The sequence below is a fragment of the Littorina saxatilis genome, linkage group LG8 (assembly GCF_037325665.1).
Source record: "Littorina saxatilis isolate snail1 linkage group LG8, US_GU_Lsax_2.0, whole genome shotgun sequence".
NCBI classification, from domain to species: domain Eukaryota; kingdom Metazoa; phylum Mollusca; class Gastropoda; order Littorinimorpha; family Littorinidae; genus Littorina; species Littorina saxatilis.
The window spans coordinates 64745665-64772497 of NC_090252.1; the positions used below are offsets into that span (position 1 = coordinate 64745665).

General features: G+C 44.1%; 3 protein-coding genes across 3 annotated transcripts in view; 1 reads left to right on the forward strand and 2 right to left on the reverse strand.

The window, feature by feature from the left end:
• Window positions 1-26833, forward strand: part of LOC138974160 (uncharacterized) — a 318701-nt gene that overhangs the window by 161759 nt on the left and 130109 nt on the right. The gene's annotated exons all lie outside the window — the stretch shown is intronic.
• On the reverse strand, window positions 2828-26801 carry LOC138974142 (uncharacterized). Its single transcript, XM_070346831.1, has 6 exons — window positions 26724-26801; window positions 22401-22808; window positions 13233-13354; window positions 11380-11638; window positions 5824-6168; window positions 2828-2909 (listed from the first exon to the last, which is right to left on the reverse strand). The coding sequence occupies exons 1-5, from the start codon at window positions 26779-26781 to the stop codon at window positions 5882-5884; spliced, it is 1134 nt and encodes a 377-aa protein (XP_070202932.1). The 5' UTR covers window positions 26782-26801; the 3' UTR covers window positions 2828-2909; window positions 5824-5881.
• On the reverse strand, window positions 14455-18860 carry LOC138974412 (uncharacterized). The gene is made up of 3 exons (XM_070347129.1): window positions 18707-18860; window positions 14829-18424; window positions 14455-14543 (listed from the first exon to the last, which is right to left on the reverse strand). The coding sequence occupies exon 2, from the start codon at window positions 18231-18233 to the stop codon at window positions 15888-15890; it is 2346 nt and encodes a 781-aa protein (XP_070203230.1). The 5' UTR covers window positions 18234-18424; window positions 18707-18860; the 3' UTR covers window positions 14455-14543; window positions 14829-15887.

The window sequence follows — 26833 nt, forward strand, 5'->3', positions numbered from 1 at the left end:
GACTGCTGATCTACTGCCAAACTTTCAAGCAAATGATAATGTCCTACCAAGGGCGTCACTGTGACCTAACATTATACCAGGGGCGTCACTGCGACCTAACATTATACCAGGGGCGTCACTGTGACCTAACATTACACCAGGGGCGTCACTGTGACCTAACATTATACCAGGGGCGTCACTGTGACCTAACATTATACCAGGGGCGTCACTGTGACCTAACATTATACCAGGGGCGTCACTGTGACCTACCATTACACCAGGGGCGTCACTGTGACCTAACATTATACCAGGGGCGTCACTGTGACCTAACATTATACCAGGGGCGTCACTGTGACCTAACATTATACCAGGGGCGTCACTGTGACCTAACATTATACCAGGGGCGTCATTGTGACCTAACATTATACCAGGGGCGTCACTGTGACCTAACATTACACCAGGGGCGTCACTGTGACATAACATTACACCAGGGGCGTCACTGTGACCTAACATTATACCAGGGGCGTCACTGTGACCTAACATTACACCAGGGGCGTTACTGTGACATAATATTATACCAGGGGCGTCACTGTGACCTAACATTACCCCAGGGGCGTCACTGTGACCTAACATTATACCAGGGGCGTCACTGTGACCCAACATTATACCAGGGGCATCACGTTGACCTAACATTACACCAGGGGCGTCACTGTGACCTACCATTACACCAGGGGCGTCACTGTGACCTAACATTTTACCAGGGGCGTCACTGTGACCTAACATTATACCAGGGGCGTCACTGTGACCTAACATTATACCAGGGGCGTCACTGTGACCTAACATTATACCAGGGGCGTCATTGTGACATAACATTATACCAGGGGCGTCACTGTGACCTAACATTATACCAGGGGCGTCACTGTGACCTAACATTACACCAGGGGCGTCACTGTGACATAACATTACACCAGGGGCGTCACTGTGACCTAACATTATACCAGGGGCGTCACTGTGACCTAACATTACACCAGGGGCGTTACTGTGACATAATATTATACCAGGGGCGTCACTGTGACCTAACATTACCCCAGGGGCGTCACTGTGACCTAACATTATACCAGGGGCGTCACTTTGACCTAACATTACACCAGGGGCGTCACTGTGACCCAACATTATACCAGGGGCGTCACGTTGACCTAACATTACACCAGGGGCGTCACTGTGACCTAGCATTATACCAGGGGTGTCACTGTGACCTAACATTACACCAGGGGCGTCACTGTGACCTAACATTATACCAGGGGCGTCACTGTGACCTAACATTATACCAGGGGCGTCACTGTGACCTAACATTACACCACGGGCGTCACTGTGACCTAACATTATACCAGGGGCGTCACTGTGACCTAAAATTACACCAGGGGCGTCACTGTGACCTAACATTATACCAGGGGCGTCTCTGTGACCTAAAATTACACCAGGGGCGTCACTGTGACATAATATTATACCAGGGGCGTCACTGTGACCTAACATTACCCCAGGGGCGTCACTGTGACCTAACATTATACCAGGGGCGTCACTTTGACCTAACATTACACCAGGGGCGTCACTGTGACCCAACATTATACCAGGGGCATCACGTTGACCTAACATTACACCAGGGGCGTCACTGTGACCTACCATTACACCAGGGGCGTCACTGTGACCTAACATTTTACCAGGGGCGTCACTGTGACCTAACATTATACCAGGGGCGTCACTGTGACCTAACATTATACCAGGGGCGTCACTGTGACCTAACATTATACCAGGGGCGTCATTGTGACATAACATTATACCAGGGGCGTCACTGTGACCTAACATTATACCAGGGGCGTCACTGTGACCTAACATTATACCAGGGGCGTCTCTGTGACCTAAAATTACACCAGGGGCGTCATTGTGACCTAACAGTACACCAGGGGCGTCACTGTGACCTAACATTATACCAGGGGCGTCACTGTGACCTAACATTACACCAGGGGCGTCACTGTGACCTAACATTACACCAGGGGCGTCACTGTGACCTAACATTACACCAGGGGCGTCACTGTGACCTAAAGTTACACCAGGGGCGTCACTGTGACCTAACATTACACCAGGGGCGTCACTGTGACCTAACATTATACCAGGGGCGTCAATGTGACCTAACATTATACCAGGGGCGTCACTGTGACCTAACATTACACCAGGGGCGTCACTGTGACCTAACATTATACCAGGGGCGTCAATGTGACCTAACATTATACCAGGGGCGTCACTGTGACCTAACATTACACCAGGGGCGTCACTGTGACCTAACATTATACCAGGGGCGTCACTGTGACCTAACATTACACCAGGGGCGTCACTGTGACCTAACATTATACCAGGGGCGTCACTGTGACCTAACATTATACCAGGGGCGTCACTGTGACCTAACATTACACCAGGGGCATCACTGTGACCTAACATTATACCAGGGGCGTCACTGTGACCTAACATTATACCAGAAATGCAAATGCTAATACGACGCACCCCCGGTATGTGCAATAAAAATAACAAACAAATGATCTCCCGCTCTAGCTCAAATATCATCTCACTATAACGGGATGTTATCAATCAATCCTGCAGGTGTGTGGTGTATGTCAGCTCGATCCTATAGTGACCTTGATATCTTGTGAGGGTAAGCCAGCTGTACATCTTGTCTCGGAATCATCGCATTGTGAAAATCTGTAAATTTAAAGTTTGAAAGTTCTAGATTAAACAACATCAGAGAAAACTTCAAGGTGATTGTTTCGTTTACAGATGGACAGCCTACAGTAATATGAATCTTTTGATTGCGCATGTGAGTTGATATTAAATGTCAACATAAACCGGAATGGGTTCAGCATTATTCTACATCGGACGCACTGCTGTGCAGCACAGGCAAAATCCTCCCCTTTAGCTGCTGGCCAGCTGCTACCAGATACCCCCTGCTGCCAGACTTTCCACTCCCACAGGGAAGGGTCAGTCAGTGGCAGCTGTTGGCACCAGCAGGCTGGCCCTTCTTTGGCCCCTATTAAAAACCCTGGATGTTTACAATTTTCAGTGATCTATTGCAAGTGCTTGGAACTTTTTTGTTTCCCAGGATTAACTGTGTTAGTGAATTGAAACTTTAGAGTATGCACCCGAGCAAAAATGTTTTTAGTTACCAGTATTCTAAATGGAGTTTTTATTGTTGAAAGAGAGCAGGGTTCTAAGTTTTATTCACAGTGGTAGATGTGTTGTTGATGCTGTTACATGGGTTTTAACATACTATTCCTACTGTGTTTTGTGGTACCTGATTGTAGGTCTGTATTTTGAACTGTCATGGGCAGTGATGTGTAGGACTTAACTTTGGAAAAAAAATAGTTTATTTAAGGACAAACTGTGATTTGTGCATGTGTGTGTTCATTTTCTGACTGGCAAAGGGACTTGAAAGATGGGTGTGGATTTTTTAGTTGTTTAAGTTCAGCACACTTCGTGATGGAAACTCTTCATACAAAAGAAGCACACTTGGAGAGACTACATTCTCTTTGTCGTGTATGTGGAGAAAGATCAAAAAAGAAATATGACACTCTAGTGAAATTGTGTAGGTATTCCACCGTAGAACTTGACAGCTATCATGGAATAAACATCATGCTTGACAACAGTGGCATTCATTCTCAAACATTGTGCAACAAATTTTTTTGCAGGGTGATGAAATTAAAAGGTTCACATGTTCCCTCGAAAATGTCGCTTGATAATGCCTATCAGGACATTCAAAACGCAGCTTTTCTATGGCAAGAGTTTGATGCTTCTTTACTTGCCAGCGACTGTCCTGTGTGTTCCAAGTGAATGTGAGAACCCTCTCTCTAAGTGTTTACACAAGCAACAGGAGTACCGTTAGCTGCTATCTTGCCTGGCGCCCGGCCCCCCCACAGTGGAGTAATTAACCCCTTCCTGCCGGCGAATAGGACCTGGTAACAAGACTGGTGGTAAGTGATTCTGCATGCCGGCATGCTGTACTTCACACTGCATTACTAACATTGCTTGTGGGAAGTGGACAGCTTGAGTAATTGGGGTGTGAATGGAGTGGAGATTGGAAGAGATTGTGCTGGGACAGGAATGCGTCTGTTTGTATTCTGTCTCTTTGATACACCACACACTCTTTGCATCTACTCTCGACCTTGTCATGCTGTGACAAATGGATTGTACATATATCAGTATTAGATGGTTTAAACAAATGTGTACAGATTGGCTAGCCATACTTTTGGTCATCACGGCTCGACGGCGTGATAGGAATGTCACATGTTGAGATAGTGAGCTGACTCTTGTGACCTGTATTGTCATTGGCTACTATGGGCCAATGAGAGATGACTAAAATATGATAACCTTGAAGCGGCCATGTTTGATAGCAGGTAGAACATCTGAAATCGCTCTCGGGAGAGGGTGTGTTTACTCTACGCTGTTGTAAGATGTTTCTCAAGGAGCAGTGAGTCAACTGTTTAGTGGCTACTGTGAATGAATCTGGTATGATTCAAATGCTGTGAGAATACAGGTATTTATTGAATTATATTTTTGTTCAGTAACCTTAACTTGTGAAATGACTGTGAGAGTCATGTTGTGAAATGGGTGGAAAGCGTGAGCTGTGTCAGCCATTTTGAATAGAGTGTGGTATGTTCTGTTGTAATGAAGTTACTTGTACATGAGCTGGTGTAAATAATATAACAGCATAAGTTAGTTGACGGATAATTGAATAATACTGAGAAAGAATGGAAGTATTATTATGTGGAGAAGTTTATCTTAGAATTGAAACGTACGGTAGCATAAACTTTCTATACAGCATTCCGGTGGGAGTAGGACGTGCTCGACCGAGGGGTAGAGGAGATGAGAAGAGGAGCGTCCTCTCCTTGCGGCCAGAACCAGTAGAGTCGGCGCAGGATTGTAACGCAGCGCTGGAGAACTTGCAGCTGGTGTGTACCCCATATCATGTGTGGTATGGTGCAAGTGTCGGACCCGCTGATTCGTGAGTAAACATACATGTGCGACCTAGAAGAGTGTGCGCACCCACAGAACTGTGTATGTGGAATAGGATTGTGCGAATCCAGAATAACTTGTAACCACTGTACTGTGAGTTAGCAAGTGAGGTAACCAGCTAAGTGGTGTAGCAACGGATTGGACGAATCCGGAATAGTGTGTGCGGCCACTGAACTGTGAGTCGACATGTAAATTAGTTTAGTATGTGTGATTCTTGAACGGAGAGTCAGCAAGGACGACATCATCGAGGGAGAGACTTTCTTTCATCTTACTCGAGATAATAATGTTATATTGAATGAAAGAGTCTTTGAGTGGATGAGATATTATATTTATATTTTGTTGTGATTGTTGGTTAATGTTTGTGATTACTTGAATACAGGTACGAGGGCAAAGGGCAGGAATTGTGTTAGTCTTTGTGCCTTGTTCGAGTGTTGTGTGCATGTGTGAGACGGGAGTTTGTGAACAGAATAACACACGCATTTTTCTGATAGGGTATTAACAACACACATACATACATTTACACACAAGTACCAGCCGTAACACATGCTTGGTATCATTTTAAAGCTGAATGTATCCCCTATTATGCCATGGGTTGCCCGAGTCTATTTGATCGTGTCAGTTGTGTGTGCTTAGTCAAAATACACACTACCCTACTTTCTGGCTGTAGCAGCCAGCACTTGCAGACAGCAGTGGAGCAAGCGTTTTATTTATAGCGGGCCTACTGCCAGGCAATCTCACGCTGCCAGGCCAGCCCAGCTAACGAGTGAGCTCTGCACAGCAGTGGACGAGGCAACACTGGCCGTGTTGGCGTCAGACGCTGCACTGGCCTCGCTGGCATTATCGTCTATAGCGTCGTATGGGTCTTGCCAGACTGACCGACGAGTGCGGTGTCACCGGTGTTCATGGCGGTCTCGGGGCTGCTCTGTTGACCGCTCGCTTTCCTCCTGCAGTGGAGCGCGACGCCGAGACCGACACCGAGACAGGCAACAGCTCCCGCCACACCAAGACCGATCGCCAGCCAGTTCGTAGCGCTGGCTTGTGATGCATTTTCTTTGTTGTCCTTGACCTCTGTCTCGGTCTTTTCGTTTTTGTCCGTGACCCCTGTCTCGCTCTTGCCGTTCTCCTCGTCGCCTTGGAAAGAAAATGAAATATTTGTATTTGTATAACTGCTCTGATTGTTTCAATTCAATCTTCAGATCTAAACTTCGGTATTCTACCTTAACACCGACTTAGAAACCAACTTTGGGAAAGAGACTTTGAGCAGGAGTGGAAGTGTACCTTAACACTGACTTAAGAACCAACTCTGGGAAAGAGACTTAGAGCAGTAGTGGAAGTGTACCTTAACACTGACTTAAGAACTAACGCTGGGAAAGAGACTTTGAGCAGTTGTGGAAGTGTACCTTAACACCGACTTAAGAACCAACTCTGGGAAAGAGACTTAGAGCAGTAGTGGAAGACAGTGTACCTTAACACTGACTTAAGAACTAACGCTGGGAAAGAGACTTTAAGCAGGTATGGAAGTGTACCTTAACACTGACTTAAGAACCAACTCTGGGAAAGAGACTTAGAGCAGTAGTGGAAGTGTACCTTAACACTGACTTAAGAACTAACGCTGGGAAAGAGACTTTGAGCAGTAGTGGAAGTGTACCTTAACACTGACTTAAGAACCAACTCTGGGAAAGAGACTTAGAGCAGTAGTGGAAGTGTACCTTAACACCGACTTAAGAACCAACTCTGGGAAAGAGACTTTGAGCAGTAGTGTGCCTTAACACTGACTTAGAACCTTCTTCTTCTTCCTCTGCGTTCGTGGGCTGAAACTCCCTCGTACACTCGTGTTTTTGCACGAGTGGAATTTTACGTGTATGACCGTTTTTACCCCGCCTTTTGGGCAGCCATACGCCGCTTTCGGAGGAAGCATGTTGGGTATTTTCGTGCTTCTATATCCCACCGAACTCTGGCATGGATTACATGATCTTTTCCGTGCGCCCTTGGTCATGTATTTGCGTGTACACACGAAGGGAGTTAAGTCACTTGCAGGTCTGCACATAAGTTGACCTGGGAGATCGGAAAAATCTCCATTCTTAACCCACCAGGCGGCAGCGACCGGGATTCGAACTGACGACCTCCCGATTAGGAGGCCGACGTCTTACCACCACGCCACTGCGCCCGTCACTGACTTAGAACCAACGCTGGGAAAGAGACTTTGAGCAGTAGTGTGTCTTGACACTGACTTAAAGGACCCCGACAGGCTATTTTTGGTGTCAAAAACGCGTTTATTTGCGTTTTGGCGTGACTTAGGTTAACCAGACATATGCATGCAGTAGGAAATTGTTTTCTTACCTTCCCTCTAAGGGTTTAGTTTATTTCGGAATCGTTTAGGCCATAATCCGACGAATTTCGTGGCTGAAGCGAAGCGTTTTCGCGTTCCGATCTGGCGGCCATTGTATCTCGAACGTCCGCGAGAGTACGGAAGTGGTGAATTCTGGGTAAAATTTTCGATGACGTCAGAAGGGGTATTCATAGAAGCAACTTTAGCTGCTGAACCTTACAGTTTTGAGCCTGGGAGTTAAAATCAAGGGTCTGCGCGCCCCGTGATTTGTAATCATTTTTTTTTTACAAATCACGTTAATGTTCCCGATATCTTCTTGTCATCATAATAGTCAAGGCACAAAAACAAAATCACTTGAGTTTTGGGGTAGCGCGACTCCGTTGATTTTGTTTTCTTTCTCCATATCATTACTAGATGGTCCCGTCGCTGGGAAATTCGGATCACTTCCTCCCAGTGGAAAGCTAGCAGCAACAGAGTCGCGATACCCCAAAGTCAAGGGAGATCTTTGGGATTTTTCTTCCTTTTCTTTATTGTCCCATCGCTGGGAAATTTGGGTCGCTTCCTTCGAGTGAAAAGCTAGAAACAACAGAGTCGCGCTACCCGAAAGTCAGTGAATCTATTAGATTTTTTTTTCTCCATTTCTTTATTGTCCCATCACATTCCACAACTTGGACACATACCAAAACTTGGACACATGACGATATTACCACGTCTTTGACACATACCACAAATTGGTCAATTACCACAACTTGGACACATACCACATCTTGGACACATACCACAACTTGGACACAGACCACATCTTATACGCATACCACAACTTGGACACATACAACATCTTGAACACATTCCACATCTTGGACATAAACCACAACATTGCACATATTGGACACATACCACAACTTGGACACATACCACAACTTGGACACATTCCACAACTTGGAAATTTCCACAACTTGGACCACCAACGCGACTCTGTTGCTGCTAACTTTTCACTGGGAGGAAGCGATCCGAATTCGCCAGCGATGAAGGAAAATAATAACGAAATGGAAAACGAAAGAAAAACAAATCTAATGGATCCCTTGACTTTGGGGTAGCGCGACTCTGTTGCTGCTAGCTTTCCACTGGGAGGAAGCGATCCGAATTTCCCAGCGATGGGACAATAAGCTGAATAGAGATTTTTTTTTTTTTTTTTTTTTACAAATCGCGGATTTAGGTTCGACGAAATTTGTACAATATTTTTTACAAACCACGGGTTAACAGCTCAGTTGGGGGTTTAATTGGTGCCAGTGTGTAGGCATACAGGCTGGGGGAGTGGCTTAGGAGCGAGCAGATAGCTGTATCGTTATCAGCGTCTGTTACTGGAGATCGTTCTTACCGAGCGGCGTCCGAGTTGAGACGGAAGTGTCCCACCTATTTGGGTTGATAATCGGAGATTAATGTAGAATTGTATCCTCTTAGTCAGGTTTGAGGCACAAACTGTGTACGAGGAAAAAACATTCTCTCTCAAGGGTGGAAGTAAAATGTCTGCCAGACTCAGCAAATAGATTAGGCAGCCCATGATCACTGTTGTGAGTGTAGTTGTAGTTCTATCGGATTTGTTGTTGGCTATGTTGTTGAAGACGTATAATTATGTTCTTGAATTTAAGTTGATGTTGTTGTTGTCGTCGTCGTAGATGAAATCAAGGTTGTAACGTGTCAAATCAATCGTGTTCCACCTACAGTTTATCAGTGTAAAGCTGTTGTTGTTGACATTGTAGTTGTTCTTGGTTTTCGAGTTGTCAGTGTTATTGTCGTCGTTGTAGTTGTTACCCAGTCGGATAGAAACAAATAAAAACTCAAGCCTGAGTCTTTTTTTTTTCAACTCCGAACATTCGGCAGCAGCACACTCTCTCGGCATGATGTCGGGAGCACGCGCGCATCCACAGCTACAGCAAAGACGCACACCAAGCGTTGCTACTTTCGCTTCTGGCTCCCCCTGTGACGTCACAGCCAAGGGCTTGCCGCCGCGGGGAATTTGAAGTCTCGCGTAGCAGACGAATTTGGTCGCTTTTTGAGCATGCATTTTGTGTAAAATTAGACTGATGCAACACAAAACCTGAGATTTACTGATCGGTTTTTGCATCTGTAGATGCTTACCTATATCATTAAATCAACCCCAACTGCTTTATCTGACCTTAAAAAGAGCCTGTTATGGTCCTTTAACAACCAACGCTGGGAAAGAGACTTAGAGCAGTAGTGTGCCTTAACACTGACTTAACAACCAACGCTGGGAAAGAGACTTGGAGCAGTAGTGTGTCTTGACACTGACTTAAGAACCAACGCTGGGAAAGAGACTTAGAGCAGTAGTGTGCCTTAACACTGACTTAAGACCTAACGCTGGGAAAGAGACTTAGAGCAGTAGTGTGTCTTGACACTGACTTCAGAACTAACGCTGGGAAAGAGACTTAGAGCAGTAGTGTGTCTTAACACTGATTTAAGATCCAACGCTGGGAAAGATCATTTGAGGAGTAGTGTGTCTTAACACTGACTTAACAACCAACGCTGGGAAAAACACTTTGAGCAGTAGTGTGCCTTAACACTGACTTAAGAACCAATGCTGGGAAAGAGCCTTAGAGCAGTAGTGTGCCTTGACACTGACTTAGGAACCAACGCCGGGAAAAAGACTTTGAACAGTAGTGTGCCTTAACACTGACTTAGGAACCAACGCTGGGAAAAAGACATGTCAGTTGGGCATGCCTGCTTTATGCCAGATCACTGCATCCCATATCGTGATGTTGGAGGGCAAAAGAACAGGTACATTAATCTAAAGACACCCTAAAAGTGTCCCTAAACGACTTCGACATTCAGGTTGACTCCAGAAAGCAGCTTGCCCAGATCACACCGCATTGGCACAATCTGATTTGCTGTGATGCCCAGAGAGCTAGCAGCGTGCCCAGATCACATCGAATCGGCACAATCTGATGTGTTGTTATGCCCAGAGAGCTAGCAGCTTGCCCACACAATCTGATTTGCTGTGATGCCCAGAGAGCTAGCAGCTTGCCCAGATCACACCGAATCGGCACAATCTGATTTGCAGTTATGCCCAGAGAGCTAGCAGCTTGCCCAGATCACACCGAATCGGCACAATCTGATTTGCTGTAATGCCCAGAGAGCTAGCAGCTTGCCCAGATCACACCGAATCGGCACAATCCGATTTGCTGTGATAATAATAATAATAATAAAGTGTATTTATATTGCGCCTATCCCTTACAAAAAACAAAAATATTTGGCTCTAAGCGCATTACAACATGTGTAGGGACTTGGTACAATCAAGTCTGACAGATACAATAACACAATATACAGTCGGTCTCTTGGGTAAAAATGGGAAAAGCAGCTTCGACATTTAAACACTGCTACTAAAAAAATCCTCTAACAATGCATACTGCTTTACAATATAAAATATGCATTTATGTATAAATAGGAATTTGAAAAGGTTCTTATGATAAAAACTAACTAGCGAACGACGAAGAAGAAGAAGAATAAAACTATCAATGTCAATGTATAACAAGTCATTCAACGTAAATGGCTAAAGAACAACAACAAAGCAATAATAATAAAACAGTTATACTCAAGCGGCTTGCCCAGATCACACCGAATCGGCACAATCTGATTCGCTGTGATGCCCAGAGAGCTAGCGGCTTGCCCAGATCACATCAAATCGGCACAATCTGATTTGCTGTTATGCCCAGAAAGCTAGCAGCTTGCCCAGATCACACCGAATCGGCACAATCTGATTTGCTGTGATGCCCAGAGAGCTAGCAGCTTGCCCAGATCACACCGAATCGGCACAATCTGATTTGCTGTGATGCCCAGAGAGCTGAATACACAACTGATGTTGCAGAGTAAAAGCGTACACTCCACAAAGCCACAGAGGCCAGTACCCCAATAGCTGAACCTTCCCTTGTGCGCCCTGCATGTCATAGTGGTTTCCTCGCCTTGACTACAATGTTATGATAAACGTGTCAGCCTACCTGGGGCCTGTACAGTGCCGACATGGTGAACCTTTGCCTTGTCCACTCCTTGGCCAGTCACATTGCCGTTCACATAACACCGGTACTGTCGTTCATAGTCCTCAAGGGCCAGCCGTCGTAACAGTGAACTGGAATGATGTTTGTAGCACGGGTCTGTTGATGGCGGTTGTCGTTGTGTGATGTCCGATGTGGGGTTTCTTATGACGTAGGACTGCCAGTTCGCAGCGTTCACGTCATTAAATTCCCAGACCCAGTTGTGCTGTGAACGAGAGACAACCTTTAGTGTGTCCCAGACCCAGTTGTGCTGTGAACGAGAGACAACCCTAAGTGTGTCCCAGACCCAGTTGTGCTGTGACCGAGAGACAACCTTTAGTGTGTCCCAGACCCAGTTGTGCTGTAAACGAGAGACAGCCTTTAGTGTGTCCCAGACCCAGTTGTGCTGTGAACGAGAGACAACCTTTAGTGTGTCCCAGACCCTGTTGTGCTGTGAACGAGAGAAAACCCTTAGTGTGTCCTAGACCCAGTTGTGCTGTGAACGAGAGACAACCTTTAGTGTGTCCCAGACCCTGTTGTGCTGTGAACGAGAGACAACCTTTAGTGTGTCCCTGACCCAGTTGTGCTGTGAACGAGAGACAACCTTTAGTTTGTCCCAGACCCAGTTGTGCTGTGAACGAGAGACAACCTTTAGTGTGTCCCAGACCCAGTTGTGCTGTGAACGAGAGACAACCCTTAGTGTGTCCCTGACCAAGTTGTGCTGTGAACGGGAGACAACCTTTAGTGTGTCCCAGACCCAGTTGTGCTGTGAACGAGAGACAACCTTTAGTGTGTCCCAGACCCAGTTGTGCTGTGAACGAGAGACAACCCTAAGTGTGTCCCAGACCCAGTTGTGCTGTGAACGAGAGAAAACCCTTAGTGTGTCCCAGACTCGGGTGTGCTGTGAACGAGAGACAACCTTTAGTGTGTCCCAGACCCAGTTGTGCTGTGAACGAGAGACAACCCTAAGTGTGTCCCAGACCCTGTTGTGCTGTGAACGAGAGACAACCTTTCGTGTGTCCCAGACCGAGTTGTGATTTGAACGAAAGACAACCTTTAGTGTGTCCCAGACCCAGTTGTGCCGTGAACGAGAGACACCTTTAGTGTGTCCAAGACCCAGTTGTGCTGTGAACGAGAGACAACCTTTTGTGTGTCCCAGACCCAGTTGTGCTGTGAACGAGAGACAACCTTTCGTGTGTCCCAGGCCCAGTTGTGCTGTGAACGAGAGACAACTGTTTGTGTGTTCCAGAACCAGTTGTGCTGTGTGTCTACCTATACATCTGTCTCTCTATACATCTGTCTATCTATACCTCTGTCTATCTATACATCTGTCTACATATACATCTGTCTCTCTATACATCTGTCTATCTATACCTCTGTCTACCTATACATCTGTCTGTCTATACATCTGTCTACCTATACCTCTGTCTACCTATACATCTGTCTCTCTATACATCTGTCTACCTATACATCTGTCTATCTATACATCTGTCTCTCTATACATCTGTCTATCTATACCTCTGTCTACCTATACATCTGTCTCTCTATACATCTGTCTATCTAAACATCTGTCTATCTAAACATCGGTCTCTCTATACATCTGTCTACCTATACATCTGTCTGCCTATACATCTGTCTACCTATACATCTGTCTCTCTATACATCTGTCTATCTATACATCTGTCTACCTATATATCTGTCTGGCTATACATCTGTCTCTCTATACATCTGTCTACCTATACATCTGTCTACATATACATCTGTCTACCTATACATCTGTCTACCTACATGTGTCTGAAGGTCGCAGCTTTCGATCTTACCTGCGACGAGTTGTCGTCTACTCCAACAAACTGGCCACAGGTCATTCTAAGTGTCTGTCCAACAGAGCAACATCCAGTTCCTGACGTGATCAGCGGTGTTATTGTGATGGGCCCTGGGCTCCCTGCACACATTACACACAGGACGGGGTTACAACAGGGTCATGGTGATGGGCCCTGGGCTCCCTGCACACATTACACACAGGACGGGGTTACAACAGGGTCATAGTGATGGGCCCTGGGCTCCCTGCACACATTACACACATGACGGGGTTACAACAGGGTCATAGTGATGGGCCCTGGGCTCCCTGTACACATTACACACAGGACGGGGTTACAACAGGGTCATAGTGATGGGCCCTGGGCTCCCTGCACACATTACACACAGGACGGGGTTACAACAGGGTCATGGTGATGGGCCCTGGGCTCCCTGCACACATTCCACACATGACGGGGTTACAACAGGGTCATAGTGATGGGCCCTGGGCTCCCTGTACACATTACACACATGACGGGGTTACAACAGGGTCATAGTGATGGGCCCTGAGCTCCCTGCACACATTACACACAGGACGAGGTTACAACAGGGTCATGGTGATGGGCTCTGGGTTCACTGCACACATTACACACAGGACGGGGTTACAACAGGGTCATGGTGATGGGCCCTGGGTTTACTGCACACAGGACAGGGTTACAACAGGGTCATGGTGATGGGCCCTGGGTTTACTGCACACAGGACAGGGTTACAACAGGGTCATGGTGATGGGCCCTGGGCTCACTGCACACATTACACACAGGACAGGGTTACAACAGGGTCATGGTGATGGGCCCTGGGTTCACTGCACACATTTCACACAGGACAGGGTTACAACAGGGTCATGGTGATGGGCCCTGTGTTCACTGCACACATTACACACAGGACAGGGTTACAACAGGGTCATAATAATGGGCCCTGGTTTCACTGCACACATTACACACAGGACGGGGTTACAACAGGGTAAGTTTGGTTTTGGAGACAATTTTAATAAATGGGCTTCGGTTATCACGAATAACAGTCAAAGTTGTATTAATTATACAAGGTGAATTTATTATAGCCCTTGAATTGTTAGCAATTAAGATTCGTTCAGATGAAGATGTTGAGGGTATCCGGCTACCCATGTCACCTTTTGAGGTATCACCAATGAGGGTCATAAAACTGCTTGTTCTGCCTCCACGTTCGTTCAGAAACTCAACAACAAACTGTGCGCATATAGTGTCACCATTTTAATTGACTTGAGTATTGCCTCTCCCGTCATGCGTCATTGCGGTGAAAAACTGAAAAACAACAACAATAATAACATAAGACCAAAACACTACTTGGCAAACGAGTCCGTACCACGGAACCACACACACCACTAATACAATCTTCACTGATACCGTCCCACTAAGCATCCAAATATCGGAGTACGTAAAATCAAATTGAACAAAAGCAAAAGCACGTTGTGCCGATGAACCCCAAAACAAAACCAACAACGACACGCATTCCACTCCACCTCACACAAACAAATGATCGAACAAATACCTTAAAGAAACCATTAGAAATAAAATGACTGTACTTACAACATGTGAGCGTACATTAAACTAAAGATGTTTCAGAATCAAGCGGGACCTGGTGCTGGCTGACCAGTACAAATGGCGGCTGCCAAACCAAAAAGGGGGAAGGGAAGTCACCCAACACAAACCAAGGAAAAACAACTCTTGGATACAGAACACTCCCCGTCTGATATCTTCTTGACATCACTATTCTTAGAGTTCAAATATACTCAAAACTTAAAAAACGACTGAATAGCTTTAAGCTACAACACACGCACAGTTTAAAGTCAAAATAAAGCTTGAAAAGGCTTTAAAAGAGACGGCGCGAAAAACAGCATTGTCTGAGTTCAACTCATGAGGGGCCTACAAAAGCACAGGCTCTGTGATAGGCCTGGTATAGTTCACAGGCTTTTGGTTCTTGATCACACGAATTTCTGCTGACCGTACCAAAGTGTCACTGTCACTGGGGAAAGTGCGAATCACCAAACCAACTGGCCAGTAATTTCTGTGAGTCCCGACTGCATCCTTGAGAAGAACAAGATCGCCTTCCTCGATGTTCTTTTGCACAAGAAGCACTGCTGGATTATGGACTGCACAAGCCGCTTTGCACCGATGATCCAGAAGCCGTTAGATCGAAGTGCTCCTTCCGTGAAATGCCGACCTTTGTGCTTCACTTTCTTGTGGTAGTGTCGAACTAGCAGAGTTGACACGTGGTGGTTCTTGGGAAGTATCACAGGGTGCACACTGGCTAGCCCCATGGTCTCTTTAGCATTGCAGAGCCTGCCTCCAACACGAAGCAGACCTTCCTCGTCCAGGTAGGGTAGACCTAGACAGCTGTGTACAGGGAGGGGGGCTGTACGATCTGAGAGGTCCACGGACTGTAGCTCTGCGCAGAGATCGTCAGCAGACAGGTCTTGCAGAAAGTCTCGGTCGTTCGAGGCGTACTTGTGAAGTCTGATTTCGCCTTTTTCCATCAGATCGGCCTGGGTGCGCTTGATGAGACCGACAGCTTGTTCTTTCTGGGGCAGCGAAGTTACCCCGTCGTCGATGTAGAAGTCACGAGAGACAAAGTTCTTCGCATCTTCTTCACTGGAGTGTTTTTTTCTTCACTGGATCCTTCTTCAGAGATATGTCGAGGGCATGTGCACGACTGACGGCTTGTGAACGGTTGTTCATGGGGATGGATCTTGATGATCTGAATGGCAGGGGTGCTGACCATCGACCACTGTCATTCTTCTGAAACTGCTGATCCATCAAATCTAGGAAACGCTTGTCCTCGACAGACAGTCCAATCTTGTCATCCTCCTTGGTTCTCTGGAAGACCGTATCACCAAGGCAGTCAGCCTCTGTGACCTTGAAGTCGTTTGAGCACGGCTCGAAGATGGTCCCTCGGTCAGATGTGACTGAGGTTTTGTTCACACGAACAGCTGAAGGTGATGATGGTTTGTGCATCCGATTCAAGCAGACGTCTCCGACTATCACCCAACCAAGAGGCAGGCACTGAGCGAAGGGAGACATAGGGGGACCAGTCACTTGTTCCGTCACATGATGCGCTTCTGGCAAGTCACGCCCAATCAGCAAGGCAATGGGAGCTCTGCCGTGAATCTGTGGAATGTTGTGGGCAATGTTTCGGAGATGGGAGTGATGCTGAGCTACTTCTGGTGTGGGGATTTCTGTTCTGTCATTTGGGATGTTTGCACATTCAAGCAGGGGAGGTAACCTCATAGTCTTTCTCCCGTCATGGGACTGGACGCACAATCTGTCTGCACGACGCCCACTGATGGTGCTTTGTCCTGCACACGAAGACAAGGTGTACAAGACTTCTTGTGATGATACCTGTTGCTGGTTGAACAAAGATGGGGCAGCCAGTGACCTTTTGCTCTGGTCATCGATGATTGCGTAAACTTCCTGGCTTCTCTCTGGTTGGCCTTCTGGAAACACATGGACTAAGATAACCTTGCCACAGGACCTGCTGCCACTGTTATCTCCACACAGCCGTGTGCACTTGGACTGGACGACCTCCTCTCTCTGGCCCTCCCCGCCGTACTCCGAAGAAGGGGCTTGGGGTCGCGCAGGTTCACGGTGCATCGCCGTCAAATGGCCTTTGTCGCATTTGCCACACTTGACGACGGCTGTGCATTTGCTTGCTATGTGTGTGTTCGACGACAAACACTTGTAACAAATATTATTGTCTTTGAGGAACGTCTTTCGCTCCTGCCAAGATTTGGCTCTGAAAGCTTTACACTCTGTCAGAGAGTGTTGCGTCTTGTGTATGGGGCACTTGGCGGATGATTCATCAGCACTATCTCCATTGTCATCAATGGTCGACTTTCGATTGAAAACATTGTGACGTGTTCGTTCAAGTTGATCGTGACCTCTTTCGTCAGGCTCAGCAGCAAAGCGAAAAGCTGGGTCATTGTACACTTTGCTCATATTCCTCAGAAACTCTACAAGGAAAGTGAAGGGAGGGAAAGGAACTCCATGCTGCTGCTTGTAGTTGGAGGCCTGTGTGATCCACTTCTGCCTGATGGCATGGGGTAGTTTGCAAACAATAGAGTTCACCCCTGCTGAAGAATCATACAGCGCAAACAGCAATGACAGGTTAGGATTCTCCTTGGCACACTGAATTTCATCAAGAATGTCGCAAAGTTCGTAGAGTTTCCTACTGTCTTTGTTCAGTGACGTCAGTTGAGGGAAACGCTCTAGTTTTGTCTTCAAGCATGATTCCACTTGTTCCGGCGAACCGTAGCGGTCATCCAGACGTTCCCACAGGAGTTGCAGCGCTCGCTGAGGATTCGCAGGATTTGAAGAACGCAGGCTGTACGCGTACTTGCTTGACTCAGGTCCTAAGTTTTTAACCAGCAAGTCCAGTTCTTCTTGCGGCGTAAGATCCAAGTCTTTCATGACACTGGGAAAACTATTGCGCCAAACTTCAAAGGACTCAGGCTGTTCATTGAAGACTGTCAACCTGGAGAGAAGTAGGTCCTTCTTCAGTAGGAACTTGGTAAAGTCAAACTGCGCGCCAGTCCCTGCTGCTGCATTCTGATGATCAGACACATCAACTTCAGTGTTGTGCTGGCTGTAGAGGCTAGCCACATACTTTCTTGTTTTCTCCTCAGCATTCTCAGCAGGCAGTTTAAAAGTAGGAGAGATACTTCTTGCATGCGATAGATTGCCAATGCTATTCTCATCTTCTAAAGCGTTTGCTTCTGCTTCAGCAGCTGCTGCTTCTTTCTCTTCTTCGAGGAGCTTCAAGTGTGCGTCGCATTCGCTTTTAATGCGTTCATTCTTTGCTCTTTCTCTCATAATGTCAAATTCTATGCGTGCAAATTGGAGTCGTGCACGTGCGGCCTCTGCCTTGGCACGCTTACGCGCTGCAAAGCTGCTTGTGGCCGAGGTGCGGCTTCTGTTTGACAGATGATCCTCTGACATGATGTCCGCTTACAGTTGGGGCAACTGCAGAAAATTCTTCAACATCCTCAGTATGTAGCTGTGTATGTTTTTTTCACTGTTCTGCCTCCACGTTCGTTCAGAAACTCAACAACAAACTGTGCGCAGATAGTGTCACCATTTTAATTGACTTGAGTATTGCTTCTCCCGTCATGCGTCATTGCGGTGAAAAACTGAAAAACAACAACAATAATAACATAAGACCAAAACACAACTTGGCAAACGAGTCCGTACCACGGAACCACACACACCACTAAAACAATCTTTACTGATACCGTCCCACTAAGCATCCAAATATCGGAGTACGTAAAATCAAATTGAACAAAAGCAAAAGCACGTTGTGCCGATGAACCCCAAAACAAAACCAACGACACGCATTCCACTCCACCTCACACAAACAAATTATCGAACAAATACCTCAAAGAAACCTTTAGAAATAAAATGACTGTACTTACAACATGTGAGCGTACATTAAACTAAAGATGTTTCAGAATCAAGCGGGACCTGGTGCTGGCTGACCAGTACAAATGGCGGCTGCCAAACCAAAAAGGGGGAAGGGAAGTCACCCAACACAAACCAAGGAAAAACAACTCTTGGATACAGAACACTGCTCTTATTTGCCGATGATGTCACCATTTTTTTTACATGATCAAAGAGATTTAGAAAGAGCATTACATATTTTAAACATGTTTAAAACTGTTTCCAATTTAGAAGTGAATGTAAATAAAACTGAAGCCATGTGGATTGGGTCAAACAAATACTGTACTGACCAATATTTTGGTCTTGAATGGAAACGGAAAGTAAAAATCGTTGGAATTGTTTTTTCAAACAAAATACCTGCGTCATCACTTGAAGACAACTGGTCTAAGAAAATTCAACGTATGCAACAAATAATTGTTAATTGGTCCAAAAGAAAATTAAGTATACAAGGTAAAATTTGCATTGTTAAAACTTTTCTTATATCTCAGTTTGTTTATAGTTTCCAGTCTCTAGCAGTGCCTTATCATGTTTTACATCAAATTAATTCCATTTTGATCAGGTTTATTTGGAAGAAAAAATATTCAAATACACGGGCGTTTGAAAAAGTAAAACGAACAATTATGTGTAAATTAAAAGATAATGGTGGATTAAATATGATACATGTTGTGGATATGCACAACTCATTTATGATGTCGTGGGCAATTGGTCTGCAGAACCCTACAGACAATTACTGGTCTGTCATTCCTATATATGTTTTTTTTCAAGTTTGGGTAATGGTTTGTCCTGTTTTGACTCTAATGCATCCTCCAAGAAGCTGGTTGGCGTTGTTAACTGCAGATCGGTCTTTTGGAGACGAGTATTGTTAACCTGGCTAGACAACAAACACATTTTGTATGAAAAGTATGATGCCACACCTGTTCCATTGATGAATCAATGTATATGGAACAACATGAATATACAATATAAACATAAATGCCTCTTTTGCAAAGATTTTATTAAATGTCATATTTACCATGTAAAGGATGTTGTGAATGAAATCGGTGACATGATTTCATTTGAAGAAATATGTCAAAAGGTTGGTTATAAACCAGCCAGACAATTTGAGTATAATGCGTTATGTACAGCACTTAAAACAAAACTGATTAACGCATTGCCATACCGATATGTTCTGTTGCAGGGTTAGTTGGTAATATTACACCAAGGGAAATAAGAACTGTTTTGGTTAATTTCGAGGTACAAACTCCGAGCGCCTGTTCTTTTTGGCAAATAAAACATAATATTGTTCTGGAATCAAGACACTGGCTGTTAGCTGTTAATTGTACAAAAGAAGAACGACTGCGTCTGCTTCATTGGAAAATTTTACACAGAATTTACCCAACGAATATTTTACTTAACAAGATGGGTTTATGTCAAACTAATAATTGTGAAGTTTGTAATGAACTGGATACACATGAGCACTTCTTTTTACATTTAGTCAAGTTTTGACTAAATGTATTAACATGGAGGGGGAATCGAAACGAGGGTCGTGGTGTATGTGTGTGTGTGTGTGTGTGTGTGTGTGCGTGCGTGTGTTTTGAGCGATTCAGACTAAACTACTGGACCGATCTTTATGAAATTTGACATGAGAGTTCCTGGGATTGATATCCCCGAACGTTTTTTTTTCGTTTTTTTGATAAATGTCTTTGATGACGTCATATCCGGCTTTTTGTAAAAGTTGAGGCGGCACTGTCACGCTCTCATTTTTCAACCAAATTTGTTGAAATTTTGGTCAAGTAATCTTCGACAAAGCCCGGACTTCTGTATTGCATTTCAGCTTGGTGGCTTAAAAAATAATTAATGACTTTGGTCATTAAAAATCTGAAAATTGTAAAAAAAAAAAAATTTTATAAAACGATTCAAATTTACGTTCATCTTATTTTCCATCATTTTCTGATTACAAAAACATAAATATGTTATATTTGGATTAAAAACAAGCTCTGAAAATTAAAAATATAAAAATTATTATCAAAATTAAATTGTCGAAATCAATTTAAAAACACCTTCATCTTATTTCGTGTCGGTTCCTGATTCCAAAAACATATAGATATGATATGTTTGGATTACAAACACGCTCAGAAAGTTAAAACGAAGATAGGTACAGAAAAGTGTGCTATCCTTCTCAGCGCAAGTACTACCCCGCTCTTCTTGTCAATTTCACTGCCTTTGCCATGAGCGGTGGACTGACGATGCTACGAGTATACGGTCTTGCTGAAAAATTGCATTGCGTTCCGTTTCATTCTGTGAGTTCGACAGCTACTTGACTAAATGTTGTATTTTCGCCTTACGCGACTTGTTTCATTGTCAAGAGGTGAGGAACGTTTGGAAACTATGTAAAGACTTTATTTATAAGCACATTTATTATAATATAACTGTGAATGAAACAGAATATAATATTTGGTTTTTGGAATGAAAATGTTAAAAAACCATCAAATTTATTTTATAAATTATTGTATTTTGATAACAAAAATGACCATAGGAAAATTTAAGTATGGGAAGAAGTTAGACTTACGTATTTTATTGGAATTAGAGTTAAACATTAGACAGAAGTTTATGTTTTGTATAATATAAAGTTGATTATGTTATAAAGAAAAAGACCAAGGAAGAAGGATGCTCCCCGCCTAAAAAAAAGAAAAGAAAAAAATTAATCGGGCAAAAAATATGGGTTTGAAGCATCCTGCATGCAACTAAGGTAAAAAAAAAAAACTAAAAAAAAAGGTAGCGTTTTCTGACTGAGACTTCTTCACTTTTGCCGCAGTCTCTGTTTTGTTACTGTCTCGTTTTTCAGTCCTGAGAGGGGCTTGCGTTTCACGCACTGTTGCTTGAGGTAGAGATTTGGAATTTCCCAAAGAGCGACATAGATCAATTCGGGGTTTGGTAAAGATTACAACACACACAAGGAGTGTCTTAAACTTTGTGTTTGAGCATTCCATTTTACAAATCAAAATGTTGTGTTTGGAAGTCTTTCGAGACCATGTGTATTATTCTAAGGACACTGTGTTTGTTTTTGCTTTTCCATATGTCATCTAGCTCCGTGCACATATTTGGTTTTTGGAATGAAAATTTAAAAAACGATCACATTTATTGTATAAATTATTGTATTTTGATAACAAAAATGACCATAGGAAAAATTAAGTATGGGAAGAAGTTAGACTTACGTATTTTATTGGAATTAGAGTTAAACATTAGACAGAAGTTTATGTTTTGAAAAATATAAAGTTGATTAAGTTATACAGAAAAAGACCAAATGCCCCTTGAGCTGTTTAAGGTGCAATTCGCCAGAAAATTCCCCAAATGGCCCCTTGGATTGTACACCCTTAACCATGCATGATAGCCGAATAGAATAAGCTGCCCGAGGCCAGTCTGCTAGCGGCCATTTAAACTGAAATGCAATAAAATCAAAAATCAAAATTGTTAATGAATGAATTCTAAATGTTTCACTGACTTTGTACTGTCCAAAAAAGACTTTATAAGACACGTGCATGTAAAATACGAGAAATAAGAAAATAATCTCTTGATCCATTGTTTGTTTAAATTTGAGCAAGTGGTAAGTTATTTTTCCTGCTTAGTTCAAGTCGTTTGTAATGGATGTGCTTTACTACCATAAAGATTTGCTAAAACAAATCCACTCACCTTGGATCGAAATATTTGTATCACTCGCGTAAAATCTAGTTTTAGTGGCGTTGACCAATAAAGTAGCAGTGCAGATGTACTTTCCAGAATCACAACAGTTTGCTCTGTTCAAGGTCAGGGTGACGGTTTTCTCCCCTAGACTGCCAGTTACATTGGATCCCTGAGGTGCCGAAGCTTGCAATTCTGCATTGCCTTGGTGACGAGTTCGTTTTGCTCCTGCTAGCACCACAGGGACAGCTTTGGGATTGGCGTGCAGCACTCGCCGAATGTGCATGGCAAACATCTGATTCGTATCATCAACCGAAGATGCTATACATGCGATAATAATGCTGTGAGACCCATTTGGGGTCAAGGTCACTCTTGATGAATTTGGGGTGGTAATGATCGTAGTGAAGCCGGCAATATCACCTGCAATAATACACACCAAGAGGGACATGTTGAGTTAGCTTAGTAACTTTGTGTTCTATATGTTTAAACAGACAATGTTTTTGACGGATTAACGGTGCGGCAACATGTCAGTGTTGTTGTTCGTACTGTTAAAGTGTTTATTCGATTCTACAACTGCCAAGCACTCTGACACACCCGAACACATCAGGGAAAACTACATTAACATCTTCACTACAGCTACGCTTCAGAGGGAAGTCTTCGACATTGAAGTATCACTATACGCTAGACTGTTTACTATTACAGTCTTGTCGACAATCGCTTGAAGTATCACTATACGCTAGACTGTTTACTATTACAGTCGTGTCGACAATCGCTTGAAGTATCACTATACGCTAGACTGTTTACTATTACAGTCGTGTCGACAATCGCTTGAAGTATCACTATACGCTAGACTGTTTACTATTACAGTCGTGTCGACAATCGCTGTGCGCGCCTGTTACAACCTGCGTTTGTCAAGCAATTAGTGCGACTGCCCCAGGTAAACTTAAAAGGCGCCCACTCATGTATTTTCAGAAGTCAGATATGCATAGACCAGGCTTCGTTCAATTGCTTTTTAAATGGTAACCTAATTAGGCAAAGCTGCACAAGTAGCTATTATATTGGAATTAAGTAGATGTGCAACGCCAAGGCACTGCATACCCCAGCGAAAGACAAACCTCTCTCTCTCTCTCTCTCTCTCTCTCTCTCTCTCTCTCTCTCTCTTTCTCTCTCTCTCAAACACACACACACACGAACACACACACACACACACACACACACACACACACACACACATCTCAAGTTACACACACACAAGTACAAAAATACACACTCACTCACACGCACTCACTCACTCTCTAACACACACTTCATACACACACACACACACACACGAGTACAGACTCATGCACGCGCACACACACACACACACACACACACACACACTAACACTAACACATGTGCACAAAATGAACACACACACACACACACACACACACACACACCGCGCGAGAGAAAAAGACTACAGGGAGGCATGACGTCATGATGCATTAATTGACGTCAAAGACTTTTGACCGTGACGTAATCTTCTCACGCGAGCTTTATCCATAGTCTTGAACAACCACACACAAATAGACTTGGAAAGTACAGAATTTCTACCCGTCCAAAGCGGCCTTGGGTGGCGTTTGCTCAAAAAATGGGGGCGACTATTGCACCCACCGTATTTTTGTTAGTATGGTCCCAATTTTTGGTGAACTTCCATCTCCAACTGTAGCACGTAGCCGGGCACAAAGAATCCTTCTTTATCATGTATTATCGGTATGAAAATGCGTTCGTGGGATACCTCCAGCTTCGCTGGGATAATGCGTGTACACGGAAATGAAATGCCGTCTTTTCTTGTTCTGATCTCCGCGATGTACACTAACACCTAAAAACCTAATAACAAGTACAACACAATACAATCTAAATCACAGCACGAAAGCCTTTAGGTACACACTGCCATTGCAACACCATGGTGTTAACACCATACAGGAAACATTGCAACACCATGGTGTTAACACCACACAGGAAACATTGCAACACCATGGCGTTAACACCACACAAGAAACATTGCAACACCATGGTGTAAACACCACACAGGAAACATTGCGACACCATAGTGTTAACACCACACAGGAAACATTGCAACACCATGGTGTTAACACCACACAGGAAACATTGCAACACCATGGTGTTAACACCACACAGGAAACATTGCAACACCATGGTGTTAACACCACACAGAAAACATTGCAACACCATAGTGTTAACACCACACAGGAAACATTGCAACACCATGGTGTGAACACCACACAGGAAACATTGCAACACCATAGTGTTAACACTGCACAGGAAACGAGCAACTGTTTACATACCTAGCCCATTCCCAAACTTACCCAACCCGTAGTCAGAGGATGATTTTGCATAAGAATTGTTTTTGGTACAAAAATCAGTGAAACGTGTTGGTGGGGGAGAACAAAATATTTCGGCGAAAGAGAATTTCGTGACACCGGAATGGATTGCTTCAAAAATTTCAGGATCTTAAGTCTACATACGAGACGTACGTCCGGTAAAATGTCGCATCGTTACAAATATTTGTTGAGATGATATGCAATCTTCCGGAAAATATTTTAAAACGTGTCATAAGTTTTAAGTTTACATAAAACAAATCATGACTTTGCAGGCGTGCAGACAAATAAATGTTACAAATACTGCCAAAGTTTCATATAAATACAATCACTAGTTTACGTTTCCTAGTCCTGTCAACACGATCAAATATTTTTGAAGGATCACAGTGCGACAGCCATGTCCAGTCATCCGTGACTGCAGCATGTTTTGAGAGGCATTCAGCGATAACCCCAGTCAATAGCAAACAGCCTGAACGTTCCATTTTTTTTCTCGTGTGTTTACATGGCTAGTAAATGTCCGTCAGTCGTCATACTCAAATGAAACTTTGGCAGTTCTTGTAACAACCATTTGTCTTTATGCATGCAAAGTCATGAATTTTTAGGATGTAAATTCTCAAACCTGTGACGGGTTTAAAAACCTTTTTTTTCTGAAGAGTGCATAACATCTGAGAACAAGCATGTAGTGATCCAACTTTTCACCCAGGGTAAGTCTCGCCTGTAGACTTCAGCTCCTGAAAGTTTCGAATCAATCCATTTAGGCTTTGCTGAAATAAAGCGCTTTTTATCATGATACTCGTCAAAATGGACGCAAAATCCTCTTGTTTTCTACTGCTCGTGCGTTCCACACCTGCATCAGTAGAAATGCCATAACACAAGAGATACGCAATATAGCAAAACAAAACAACATGTTCTGGATAGCTACATGATTTTTCTTTCCTCGTGTATGTAAAAGTTGCCAAGTTGCGCCTATTCTGAATTAAAATTTGTGTCGATTTTTTAATTGGTATCTGACGTTTTTGTCAGGTCGATTTGGGGGGTACCCTTACTTCGGTGGTGGTCACGTGATACTTTGAACAGACATCTTTGATCCGAAAAGTGTGCAACTGCAAGGTAGCCAAGTGAAGCGTCTTAAATGGCATATAAAGTTTGAAGAAAATGACACGGGGTTGAATGTTTTAGTTGGGGTACAAAAATGGGTGCAATCACTTGTTTGCTCAGTTTAGTACACTTGCTGCTTGCGCATTGCTAATACTGCTTTCGTCGCTTTCATGTGGCGAAAAAGACTGCGCTTGTCTGCACAATCCTGATGATCCTGGTCTATGTTATTAAGATCGTAAGGATTGTCTAGATCTAGCACCTGCAAAATCGCATCCCTTAACAAGCGTCGCCTGCTATCTATTTGTTTATCAAATCTAGCAGTAAACAACGGGGAAGCTAATACGAGTCTTCTACGTTGTACCACTGAGACGTCTCCAGGTGTGTTCGGTCTGTGCGCGGTGTTACACACACACACACACAAACACACACACACACACACAAACACACACACACACACACACACACACACACACACATACACACACACACACACACACACACACACACACACACACACACACACACACACACTTCTTCTCTTCTTCTTCGTTCATGGGCTTAGACTCCCACGTACACTCGTGTTTTTGCACGAGTGGAATTTTACGTGTATGACCGTTGTTACCCCGCCATTTAGGCAGCCATACGCCGCTTTCGGAGGAACACACACCCACAAAGCAGCTTTATAGATTAAAGAATAGGCCTACTGACAGCTTTCCCTTTTACAAAACGCTACTTTGCACATTTTGCATGAACAGCTCAGTTTGGTCATCCTCGCTGAAACACAACAGCATAAGAACAGTGGCATAAGAACAGCAGCATAGGTTTAGAATCACTGAGAATACAAAATGCTTACCCGTTTGCAGGAAACACAGCAGGGCTGTCAACAAGACATGAAAAACGTGCGGTGCCATTTGTGTTACTAGTTGAGACTTTTTTTGTAGAACGTGTATGACATCCTGTACC